This window comes from Montipora foliosa, chromosome 5 (assembly GCF_036669935.1).
Source record: "Montipora foliosa isolate CH-2021 chromosome 5, ASM3666993v2, whole genome shotgun sequence".
NCBI lineage: Eukaryota > Metazoa > Cnidaria > Anthozoa > Scleractinia > Acroporidae > Montipora > Montipora foliosa.
Window position 1 is genome coordinate 33,454,419 of NC_090873.1, and position 12,500 is coordinate 33,466,918.

General features: G+C 41.0%; 2 protein-coding genes across 3 annotated transcripts in view; both read left to right on the forward strand.

The window, feature by feature from the left end:
• The window catches only part of LOC138003992 (TBC1 domain family member 2B-like), a 47,779-nt gene extending 43,797 nt beyond the window's left edge, over positions 1-3,982 (forward strand). The window contains exons 33-35 of the mRNA XM_068850352.1: positions 826-960; positions 1,665-1,742; positions 1,986-3,982. Coding sequence (XP_068706453.1) covers positions 826-960; positions 1,665-1,742; positions 1,986-2,084 — 312 coding nt within the window. The 3' untranslated portion in view covers positions 2,085-3,982. The remainder of the gene's footprint in view (positions 1-825; positions 961-1,664; positions 1,743-1,985) is intronic.
• A 4,302-nt stretch (positions 3,983-8,284) lies between these two features.
• LOC138003136 (uncharacterized) overlaps positions 8,285-12,500 on the forward strand; it is a 13,301-nt gene continuing 9,085 nt past the window's right edge. The window contains exons 1-3 of one of the 2 annotated variants that reach the window (XM_068849098.1): positions 8,285-9,151; positions 9,518-9,634; positions 11,576-11,683. In XM_068849098.1, the coding sequence (XP_068705199.1) occupies positions 9,550-9,634; positions 11,576-11,683 (193 nt within the window). In that variant the 5' untranslated portion in view covers positions 8,285-9,151; positions 9,518-9,549. Of the gene's footprint in view, positions 9,152-9,182; positions 9,635-11,575; positions 11,684-12,500 lie in introns of those variants that run through there. The other variant, XM_068849099.1, reaches the window with a different exon arrangement.

The following is a 12,500-nucleotide window of genomic DNA, read 5'->3' on the forward strand; positions in this document are numbered from 1 at the left end:
TGATTTATCCGGCGGATTTTAGCGCTATTCATCGTTTGAACAACTGGGGCCTGGTGGTGTTTAAAGCTATCAGCAAGCCCACCTCTTCCAATAGAGAAGTCTTGTTGACCCTTCAGTCATCCAAGAGCCAATCAAAGAAAGGGGGCAGTACGCAGCTATTACAACGTCTCCTGGTACTGACTTAGAAAACAGTGGACCAAAACAAACAACCAATCAACGATGGACCGTAACCCTAAAAACAATAGAGCTGTATCGTGAAGGGATCCAATGAAATTACAGGCTGCAAAACGCGCCGACCTATCTCAAAGAAGGCGTCTCCTTCACTGTACCCTGGGTGAGCTGGTTGGCTTTTGCTGACTTTGCTTGCTGTCTTTTCAAAATCCGAGCGAAAAATCTCCGCTCCCTTCTCTTCGCCGCAAATGACCTGCAAATGGGAGGCGACAGCTCTTGCTTCAAACGCACGCCATTTCCTGCAAACCCTCTCCTCCCTATAAAGAAGCTTAACAGTCCCGAGGCCTCTCTCCCATTTCCACCTTAGTATGTTGGTTAGCGTGTGTTTAGAGCGGTTTTCAATTGAGTGTCGAAAGTAATTAGCTTTACTTCACTCAGTGATTGGTTCAAAGTTTTCGCGCCACTTTTTCAACCAATCAGAAGTGAAACCAAAACCAATCGTGGCTCGCACGTACACATTTTCCCGCGCTCTGTGTGGGCTACGTGTAATTACTTCGAGTTTTGATTGGTTTACTGGATTCTCTCCGTCCGTTTTGATTGGCCAAAGTAATTAGTTTGGTTTTGGTTTCCTTCTCCGATTCTCTCTTGTACCAGGTGCTATTCCGTTTTGCTCTCGCAGTCTTCAAAAACAGTGAGGAGCAGCTTCTGAAGTGTACAGATCATATGAGTATATTTAACTTCCTGAGGCAAATGCCAGAGACGGTCACCGATGCAAATAGCCTTTGTCAGGTTGGTAATAAGCTGCTGAATATCTGGTCGGCCATTTTCTGGTGTTGTGCTGGACGGCCGACCGGTTAGCTTGATTTGTAGAATATTAGACAAGCATGCCAAAGATCGTGGGTTTAACTCCGGCCTGAATAACGCTTGGCGTTGGCTTTGACGAACTGAGGGGAAAGTGCTCCCTTTCGAATGTTATTGCAAAGGGTTAGACTTCCAGTTTTCTAGCCGTTTTCTAACGGTAGGCCGCGCTTTGCAACCCTTGTTCATGAAACTTTGTGGAGTGAAAAAAGAAAACGCACGCTATTCGGGAAGAGTAGGGCATAGCCTTAACCGGTGCCGGTTGTGGTTCGTCCTGCTCTCTCCAGTAAAGTGTGCCTGACTTCACGTGATATCGGTCCACGATGCCACGTTAGCAAAAACAGCCAGTAGTCAGGAAAAAATTGTCGAGTGCTGGGCATACAGATACAGAGCGGTTTTCAGCTACTGTTTCCGAGCTAGAGAAGTTTCCTCCGAGCATGTGTTCCCGGCGCTTGAGGCTTTTCTTGTGTGGTCACCATTTCTACGCGTTATGACCCGCGGTGCGACCTTGCGTGACTCGAATGACCCACACGCGCGAAAAAAGTCCCTGCTGGTAAAGAAAAAAACCGTTGTATCGTCATATTTGATTTATTCTGAGTGTGCTCTGATTTAATGGCATGTTGTGTTGTATTCAGATTGCCTTCCAGGTTCTCAATCCGTTTCCCATGAAGATGATTCGATCAAAGCGAGCGTATCACATGGAAATTGTGAAGGTAAGATGTTCATCGTTATATCTTGAATCTTAGGTCCGCACTTCTTTCATTATTTTTTACTGATACTCTCTAATCGTTTCTCTGTGATCTGCTATATTTGAGAGACGCTTTTTACTATGGCTACGTACTTGTGGCCCCCTTATGGTACGACAATGGAGTGGGGAAAGGAGGGGGGGCTTCCCAGCACTTTGCGAGGCCCGTTTGTCTTCTCTTACAACGATAATGTTGCTTCTTTCTTTGTAGCGCGAACTCGCCGAGTTGGACAAATTACGCGAGGATTACGTCAGCAACAGGGAGAATGAGCCCGAGCTAACCGAAGGAGACCTGTTGGGTGAAGATTGACAGACCTGGCAACTGGTTGCCTAGAAACAGCTTAGTATAGGTGCCTGGAAAGCTCCAAAGGATTTGGGGCCCTGGTACAGAGATATCTTCATTGACGTCACCGTTTTCCCTTTGTCTCATTAACATACGAAGTTGCCTTTAGAAGGGATCGTGTTACAAACAAATTGGCCATTTTACAGTTGTTTGCCTAGTAACCTGGTCTATAAATGGCTGCGAGGCTGCTGGTGACCTTGTATTGATACAGACCTCACTGGTTTATTATGTAGGTTGTGTTGTTATAATTCTAATTGGTATACATAAACATTAGAAAAGCGCAAAAAAATTTTATCCAAGCAAGGGTCACCGTCAGCCTCGCTTACATTCTTAGGCTACAACTGCAAAATGGTCTATAGACCACTTTCATAAATGGCGACTACCTTCTAATTATTTTGTCTTTAGGTTAATTAGACCTACTGCCCTCATTTTGAAACAAAAATTCTTTTGAAATTTGCTCGTCGTAGCGAGGCTAGAAAGGCTTACTAGCATTAAAACAAAATTACTTTATTTGGCCGCTATCATGAAAGAGGTCTATTGGCATTACAGTTCATAGAACTTGTCGCACTTAGTTATTTTCCCAATTTTATGCCTTATGCTTTCGCTGATCACCGAATTGTGAACCATCAAGAGTGGAAAATTATGTAGTGCCAAAGACACTGCCCTAAAAGATTGTTTGCTACGACTGGGTAAAGCTTTCAGGGGGAGTCAATCATGAAATGCACTATCGGTATTCACTGCTGGCCCCACAAACGGATCAGGCAAAGATTTAAACCACAAGTTTCCTATGCCCACGATGTCTTCGACAGGAAATCACTTTCAATCATGAAACGTCCTTCTCGACCTATTCTTGCAAACAGGTTATGAAAGTCAAACTAATTTAGGGTACGCCTCTTGATGAACGGCTTTCAGTTGAACGTAACCAAAACTTTTGTTTGGAAATTCAAATTTATTAGCGTCAGAGAAAAGCGCGTATTTAATCTTCACGACTCCCAATCTTGTTGGTAAGATATAGAGCCCCGTTAAAACGAGGAAAATTTAAGTAGCTGTAATGGTATACCGTTTCATTAAAACAACGCGTTCCATTTACACCTCGGCCAGTTTAATTGAAACTTCTGGCGCAGACCTATAGAAAGAGGCCCTAGCCTTCTTCAAGTCAACAACCGCCTGTCACCAAAAGTGGTGCAAGAATGGAAATATTCACACATGCCTTATGAGGTCTCTTCTAACATCTTCCCCTGTATGCAGATTACTTTGTAACGAATTTTTTTAAATAATGTGAACTAGGTAGGTCTCGGCTAGACTAGCCACGAACATTTCACAAGTATTTGACAATAGTTTTGCTTTTGTATAGGTAGGTCTCGTTCGTACAAATGAAACAAACTAATACCAAACTCATTGCCGTTAAAAAGGAAGAAAAAATGGGTGGGGGGGGGGGGGGGACCGTTGTGGACAAATTATATCCAAGCAAGAGCTTATAACTAAGAAAATTTCGAGTGAAACTACATATTGCCTTTTCCCTTATAGGGATCTCCCTACTAAAATCGGGGATAATCATCCCCCTCCTTTTTTGAACATTCGAGGTTGAATGGAAATAGTATTTTGTGTTCTTTCCTTTTGTTTTGTCCAATTTGTTTCTGCTTTTCGGCTTACATCGTGTGCAGTTTAGTGCCCTCAAACCCTCTTCAATAATATCTAAAAGTAAGTTGTTTTGTCGTCGATTTATTGAGTGGTAAATTTGAATCTTAACTTTCACACTGCTTATTATGAAGAGCTTCTCCCTAATAGCCGGGATTTCATTTTTCTTGTGATAGGAAAAGAACTGTTGGGTAAGGTTGAGAAAAAATAAATAAATTTCGAACACCGAGGTCTGTGTTGTTTGCCAAAGGCGCAGGTTACTAGCAATAACATAACCACTTTACGAATGTCTCAAAGCTTTTACTGCCACGCGAAAACGCTTTGCGAATATCGTGGAGTCCAGATCAAATAAAATCGTGTCGGTAAATGTTAGATTTAAATAAAAGGAAGAGAACCGTTCTCGTTCCCAGATCTCACCGTCTCTTGGAGCCGGTGGGGCCTTCGCACGAGAAGAAAGAACTCTAGAACCCAGGCCCTCTCTCTTCTCCCCCCTTGTCGTCGAGGTTGGCAGTATGCATGGTTTTCTCAATGACGTAATCAAATCCAAATCCAAATCCAAATCCAAAGGTGTTTTGAATTTTTATCAATAGGAGGTTGAAGATGACCTAAAAATTAATCTTTTTGCAAGTATCCAGTTCCATGACGTCTTTCGTTTCGAAAATAATGCAGCATTTTAAATTTCCGAATTGTTACCTTGCGTCACACCATGATACTAAGCTATTTGGTTGAAAAAGAAAAAGATCTATCCCTATGAATCTCAGCAGTTTGAGCGTTTCAAGTACATGAGGAGAGGTGTTCATACACATTTTATCCCGTGAGCGAAAAGTAAGCGTTTTCATCTCGAAGTAAACTCTAGACATGTTCTTCTGGCCCCCATATTGGTGCACACAACGTGGCGACGCCACACAAAACTCTGTAAAGTTGCGTGAAATTCGGCAAATAACTCAGAAACGATGCACCGCACAAACCTGAGAATTGGAGAGGAGATTTCTAAATTTGTCTCCTACCACATTCTAAGTTTATGGCTTTTTTCGTTGAACGGTTTCGATTTTATTAGGGAATTTAAGAAACGACGACGGCTACGACTACGACAACGCCACAAAGCAATAATATCATTAGTTAAAAGAGCATAAATAATCGTGCTGCACGTGCAGCACGGATTTTAGCAAGTATCTCAGCGGTCCTCTGCATAACGACGACGTGAAATCACTAAATTTGAAGTTTTGACGACAACGTAAGCATGCAACAGAGAATCTTTCATTCTCTATTTTAACTTTAAAACCGCTCGTACCAATTTATTTTTAGGATACTTCGCCCACATTGTAGGACGTGAACGAGACTGAATAATCGCCAAAGACGTATGATAAAGCCAAGTTATATTTTGAGGTGACGTTTTCGTCGACTGTCGCCGTTGTAGATCTTAAAATTCCCTATTATTTTGTTGCGTGACGGTGACAACGATCTATTGCAAGAACTTCACTACAACGAGACCTCAATGAGAAATAAATTATTAAGGATGTATAGTGGGGCATGCATGAATTTGCAATGGTAAATAAGGCAAATATGGTACTGGGTATCATAAAGCGGTCCATCGGAACAAACAGCCAGGATGCGTTTTCGCAGCTCTATAAGTCACTGGTCAGGCCTATACTTGAGTATGCCTCTCCTGTTTGGAGCCCGTACTTGATTAAGGATATTGTGGCTCTAGAAAAGGTTCAATGAAGAGCTTCGCTTAAGGCAGAAATGTGGCGAAATGAGTCACGAACACCGTTGTAGCTTATTAAAATGGCAAACACTGGAGAAGCGGAGAGAATTTCTATCTCTGGTTCAATGTTATAAGATAGTTTTTGGTATTGAACATCTTTCTTTCCTAGATTTCTTCGAGTTTGCCAATAGTACGCGTACAAGAGCTAACCACAACTATAAACTTTATCTGAAAAGAGTGGTTTGTAATTGTTACAAATATTCCTTCTTCATTCGCATTGTAAGGAAATGGAATGACTTGCCAGGATACAATGTACATGCCGAATCATTGTCTGTTTTTAAGACAAGGCTTAAAATTGACTTGAATATTTATTGAAATTTTATTGAATCAGTAGCTATTAAATTTTATCTATATAATATTTGTAAGTTTTTAGTTAGGGAAATTGTTTTTATACAGGGTTAACCTCACGATTTCCCTTTTCAGGATGTTTTTATATTTGTGTTGTGACTTCCTGAATAAAATGTTATGTTATGTTGTTATGTTATGTTATGTTATGTTATGTTATGTTAGAGCGGAGGGGTTGGCGCAGTGGTAAAATCTCTGCCTTTCAACCCTAAGGTCCCGGGTTCCATTCCCGGTTCTGCCTAGACTGGAATATTTGGCGACCTCCTTTCCCGCTAAAGTTCACTCACCTTTCCGTCCTTCCGAGGTCGGTAAAATGAGTACCAACATGCATGGTCTGCTTAGAAGCGGCTGCCATTTGCGCCTGTGTATGCTTCTAGTCCGCTGGGGGTAAATTCATCATTGTAAAGCACCTTTGAGACGTTTGTGATAAAGGCGCTATATAAATGCACCGCTTTACTTTTTTTATGTTATGTTATGTTATTAACTGCTTTATTGTAGTTTTTAGTCAACGTTCTCTTTTAAAGACAATTTTTGGCGGTACTGAATTCCTAATAATAGAAACACAGTGAGATAAAATAATTTCATGTCATATGATCTCGGAATGCCTGAATCCAGTAATTGCTTTGTGTGTGTTCGTCAAGGGCGGAGGATCAGGGAACAGTCAGGGAGATATTGAATCTAGTTTTCCATAACATGAGCAACTACGTAGCATCATTTGAGCGCGTAACATAGCGGAATGCCGGTCGTTTTGAATTTCTTGTCATCAAATAACTTTGAAAATATTTTCTTTGCAAATAGTATACATCGTTCATTGACCCATGGGAGCTATAAATTGAACCCAAACAAGCTATTTTTATTGGCGTTTTTGATACTTCAAGAGTGTTTACTTTTCTCATGGTATTGTCCGATATAAACAGGAACTGTAACCCTCTGGTTAACTTTTCCTCGTTTTCCCTGCATTCACACCTCGTCAGGAAAGTGTGGGAGTGAAAACTGCATCCCCCCTCCACCCCACAGGCCCCAACAGAGCTGCAGCATTCGGTTTCGACAGTACGCTTCGTAATTTGGCTTTTCGAGTTGAAGCAACAGACTTCAGTCTTTTGTTTCTTGACGAAATCGAGTGTTGGCCATTGAACCTCTTTCACTCCATCTGATGTTGGCTTAGACATCCTCAAATGCAAAGGTGGCTTTTCAGTGGCCAGTATTTGATGGGGGAGGGGGGGAGATGCTTGCAACCTTACGAGCTCAGTTCCAAGGGTCAATTTTCCAAACACTTTCGTCAAGGATTTACATGTATAAAGATGAATATGTTAAACTGACTTCTAAGCACTTGTGGGGCTCTCTAATTGTGTGTATTCCCGAAAAAACGTCGCAGAGTCTGTTAAGTAAAGGCCAAACAGAAGCCTAGAAGGAAAAAAGAAAAACCAGTATTTTCGACGCAAAATGTCTTTTAATTTCTCTCTCTTTAACAACTCTGTTTCAGATAATGAAATTGTTAGCACCATGTTGTTTTGAGGTTCAAGTATTGCTTTGACGTTTTTGCGGCCGGACCTTGAACCTCCTTCAACCTCCTGTTGTGTAGCTTGACTGTAACTGTACTTCACCACAGTGAATGTCTTGGTTTTAATCAATCGCATAACTCAAGGTCGTTCAAAGTTCAGGTTAGCCCACACAGCCGGTTACGGGATGTGTTGGAGTTTAACCGGCGTTACGTTTGTAAATGTGCTAGTTAGATAATTTTATATATCTTAATCTTTTTACTAGTACTGTAAGAACCAGCTGTGGGATATTTAACATTCGTTTTCAGGGACCAAAAGTGTGGAATTCGTTTGGAAAAAAAATGAAGTCAAATTCTTTTAAGAAATTTAAAGAAAATATTTTTTAAAAAGTATTTCTTAGTAAATACCAATTTTCTTGCATTTTCTGTTTTGTTTTTCATGCTATTTTATTATATCAGTATTTTTCTGTACCTTTGCCCTATGTGATTTATTTATTGTTTCACGGTGTAATTTAGAGTCTCTGTTAGCTAGACATCAGTAGATATTAGTTGTGTGGGTCTGTTTGTTGTTTTAGGTTTATAGGATGTCCATTTTATGTGCATGTTTTCCGACCCAAGCATTGTAACTTATTTTATTTGGCTTGCTAGTTTTTCGTTAACTCGACATTTATGTTAGGAAGCCAGTACCCCTTTTTTTCCCATTTAATCTCAATACCTGTAAATTCTTTCTTGTGTATCTTCGGGTACCTTATTACATGAAATTTTCGCGACACGTTAATTTCGCGAATTTCGTCTCTACTGGAATTTCCAAACCTCCTTGTTTATGGATGTCGACCTTAAGCTATCGGTTTTGAAATCAATACATGCAACTTGGTCAGTGGAAATGTCACGGTATGACGTTTTCACCAGTGCATAGGGGAGGGTTCATGTCTTGAAAGGATGGGTGTCTTAACTGGAAAGGAAATATTACCGCCAGTGTATTCAGTTGAAATGTAAATTGTGTATTACTCAAAAACGCGAAACTACAGTGATTCAAAATATAAAATTGACGCAAAAACGCGAAATTTAAGTGTCGCGACATGAGCGCACATCAAAATCGCGAAATAAACATGTCGCGAAAATTTTGTATAATAAGGTAAATTAAGGTGTGTTGTTGTGCTCCTCTTCGGTTTCACTTAATTGATTTCCAATCATTCAAAATCCGCGTTGGCCAGCTCTAATTCCATATTTTGCCTCCAATACACATTTACACTTGAGGCGGGCGTGCAAGTGAGCAGCTATGCCCATCACACATCTTATTTCAGATTACCAGTATCATTTTTGGTACAAGCTCTCTAAAAGTACCACTTCGCACAGATATACCACGCCTACCTCTCCCGTCACAAAAACATTGTTTTGCAAAGATAGGGTCGTGTACTCTCAATCATTGCAGTGGCGCCATTTTCAGGGTTTTAGAGTTATCCAGCCTTATAGAGCAAAGAGACTTACAGGTAAACGAGAATATGTTCTTTGAAACCTGTGAAGAAGGCGTCATTGCGCTCGCAAATCTTCAAAGCTTATCACAGCTTACTACAGCTTGACATGGGTTAAAGACAGATATTCACGCGGCGAGGCTGACAGTAGAATGGCATGAAACGCTAAACGGTAGCTACGTGTTATCTGTTATTTGTTTCGCCTTGTAAGCATCACAGATTACTGTGGCCCCGTAGATCAGCCAGTTGCAACATCGCAACTCCGGCGACTCTTCACGAACAGATAATCCGAGGAGCGCCCATTCTCACTTCTCTGGTACGTGCTGGCTAAATATAACATAAGAGTGCAAATGATTTATTGGAGTACAATCAATAGTCTCTTAGAAATGGTTCCCACAATTAACCCATATGGAACATTCCTATAGGTGACCTTTGTACCGGCCACCATAGAAGTCTATTTTTGAGTTAAATGAACATGTCTCTTCTGATTTTATATTAGATGTTCGTTAATTACATGTGTGGTCGAAGTAAAATGTTTAGGCTTTTTGCTGGATGTTCTGCCTAATAAACCCAAATATATCACGGCTAGCAAACCCAAACACAGCTATGAATAACGTATATAGGAGTGTGCATTTACAGCATCAAGTTTACCATGTTCGATAATCTCGCATCCCTCTGCTAGTGTTGTTGGACATAAATATCCTCGAAGCTCAGATGAACGCGCCAAGGATGCTAGCTGTTTTAGTTATCGCGCTCCTTGTTGGGTTTGCAAATTCACGATCAAACGACGAAGCTACCGGTAAGAATAAGTGTACATGATAAAAACAAATATTCGTACTTAACTCTGTAAGCGAAGTGATCAGTATGTAAATTCTCCGCACAATGTCAATGAAATATCAGTTAGACAGGTATTGAGAATGAAGACTATTATCAGCTTAACAGGTGTGATCTTGATATAACACCAAATTCTTATATTTACCCAACAAAGAAATCTATGGTACTAGTTAGGGGAATAAACGTTTCGATCTTGGGAATAAAAGGATTAAACCCACTTGGAACTCTCTCAGCTCTCATCTTGGAAAAGATCGGTCAAACTTGATGATGGTGTAGCTGGGACAAGCCATTTAAGCTGTTGGTTCTTGCTATGTATATCCTCTTTGTTTTTAACGAATCAAACCGATACAATGTGGCAGCTTACCTAAGATCAATATTATTTTGATAATTAGATTTGGATCGCTCATCCTTCGCCGAAAAAAAAAATCAGTGAAATAGCGTACCATTTCAGTTAAATGGTTGTTCGTTTCTGCTTTTGTTGCACTGAATTTCTCAATCACGAGCAGTTTGCACAAAGTTTCATTGATTTCTTTGACTGTCATTATGAAGGTCATTGAATCTGTTTTCTTCACTCTCAGTAAAATCGTTTCGCCGTCAAAATGTGTCAAATTTGAAGTAGAGTTACCATGGTTCAAAGTCCACAAACCCCCATACAGTTTGACCCCAGCCAAGATTGTGACAAGGCCTGTCGCAGAGTCTTGATATGTCTTTGGGCACTTTCCAAGAAGACAAAATTTCCTAAAAATTTCGTTTGGAAGTCAAATGAAATAATATCCCCATCAAAATATTTGAGACCGTCCACTTTTTCACAAAATGTCCTTTTCAATTTTATCAAATTCTTCCCATTCTTTTATGCTCAAAACCCTGTTGATTTGCGGATTTGTGTTACCGGCCCGAAAGTACCGTTCCATTTGGCCAATGGAACTTTGAACCTTTGGTTAAATTGAACAAGCCCCTCTGTAACTTGAGAGCCCAGAGCAATGTCTACTCACCTGATGTGGTGAGTGGCTAATGTGAATGTTTTTGTAAGACAAAGATTCTTTCTGGCGTCTTTCTTTAGTGGATTCTCAGCTCTCCCAATGCATTAGACTACGATCAGTCTCTCTTTTTTCTGTAGTCCGGCCGAGCAAAATGCGAGACACACAAACGGCCACGCGCGTGACTGACGCGCGTAGACTGCTCTCAATAAACCTGAAGAAAAAGAGAGACCACTGCCCCCGTTTTGCGCGTCTCGTGGCTTCGCCGCTCCCACACGTGTGCACTGCTCTCACTGAATCTGAAGAAAAAGAGAGACTGCTCGCAGTGTACAACGCATTACCAAGGCAAAATATCCCACACACTCGATGATAATTTGCAAAATGGATGGCCGATCAAAACAATGCAGTTTTATCAATAATAATTACATGGTCTTAGGATACCGTGTGACCCCTCAAGTACTGCGGAAAATTATTCAGGGAATTGTCTTAAAGCGGTAGAGGTGTTTTATAGTTGTGCTTTTCCTTGCTTGGCCTCAGAATGAAAACGAGACCAGGTCACGTTCCCAAACTTGATCCCTCTCAAATTCGTACTAAAGTTACAACTCCCCAGCCTCCTCCCCCAGGAATGTTACGGTCCGGGTAAGCAACACAGGTGTAGAGTAAACGAGGATATATTTACTTTTAATTTGGGCTGTTGACGTCACAAAACAATGAGCTTAGTGACAAAATTAATTCGGGCTGCACTTTCCTGGGCGAGACAAAGCTTTTATCTCGACTCCCGTTTAAACTACCGGTCCAGAACTTGTATGTCGTTCCAAAAATAACTTCTTCTGCTCTTGTGCTGCGCGTATCTATGCGTACTGTTCTGCGGAGCAAGCATTGAAGATAAATACGGCTTTCGGAATGTCACTCTGTTTTCTTATTCGCAGGGATATGGAATAAGGAAAAGACCAAATACTGTGGCTGCACTGGTGATAGACAAAGACAATGCGGCTGCTGTGTAAATTTGCAGGAAATCATCAAGCAAAACTATGCAGGTATGGCCAATACCAATACCAATACATTCGCAACGAAGAAATATGTGTTTAGAAGTTCAGTATTCTAGAACTGACCTTCTGCGCATATTGCCGTCAACGGCTGTTTTCATTTCACGGTTCAGGGCCCTTGCCGAAATAGTATGTTCACACGGAAAAAAGAACGAGTTGATATTTCACCTGGAACAAAATGCGGGCAATTTATGCATCACCAAAATATCCTTTACAATCAGGAGCCAATACTACAATTCCAGGCAAAATACATTGGGGCACTACAACACACATCATTCTATCTCTTTATCATCTGATCCCTCTTCCACTTCCCCCGTTGCCCCAGTCAAAATTGTCCCCAAACGAGGTTATGTCACATGAAGAAGAACTTGAGCGTGCTTAGCACGTTCAACATTAACTGAGGGGGGAGGGGAGGGGAGGGGGAGTATGGAAACGCCAGTTTTACTGCGAAATATATTTTGCGTCTTATAATTGCCTTAAAAGGAAGTGTCCCAACCAATTTGTCTAGGATTGTCGATTTTCACAAATCGAGTTGTTTTTAGAAGAGTTCTTAAATAAGATTTGGCTTGCACCAGTGACCATTGTCAATCCCATGGGTGACAATTTCTGATGCAAGACTTGCGATTTGCTGGAAAGGTCTGGTTTCGCGGAAAAATCAATCTAAAAATTACTCGGTGGGTCAAAACGCTCCTACTCACGTGTTCCTGTTACAACCTTTGCTGGCTACTTGAAGACGACAATTATCCGTGAAAGGCAGTCATTTGCTCTCGATTTTTTTTTCTGACGTCAAAATGGATGTTTAGGATTT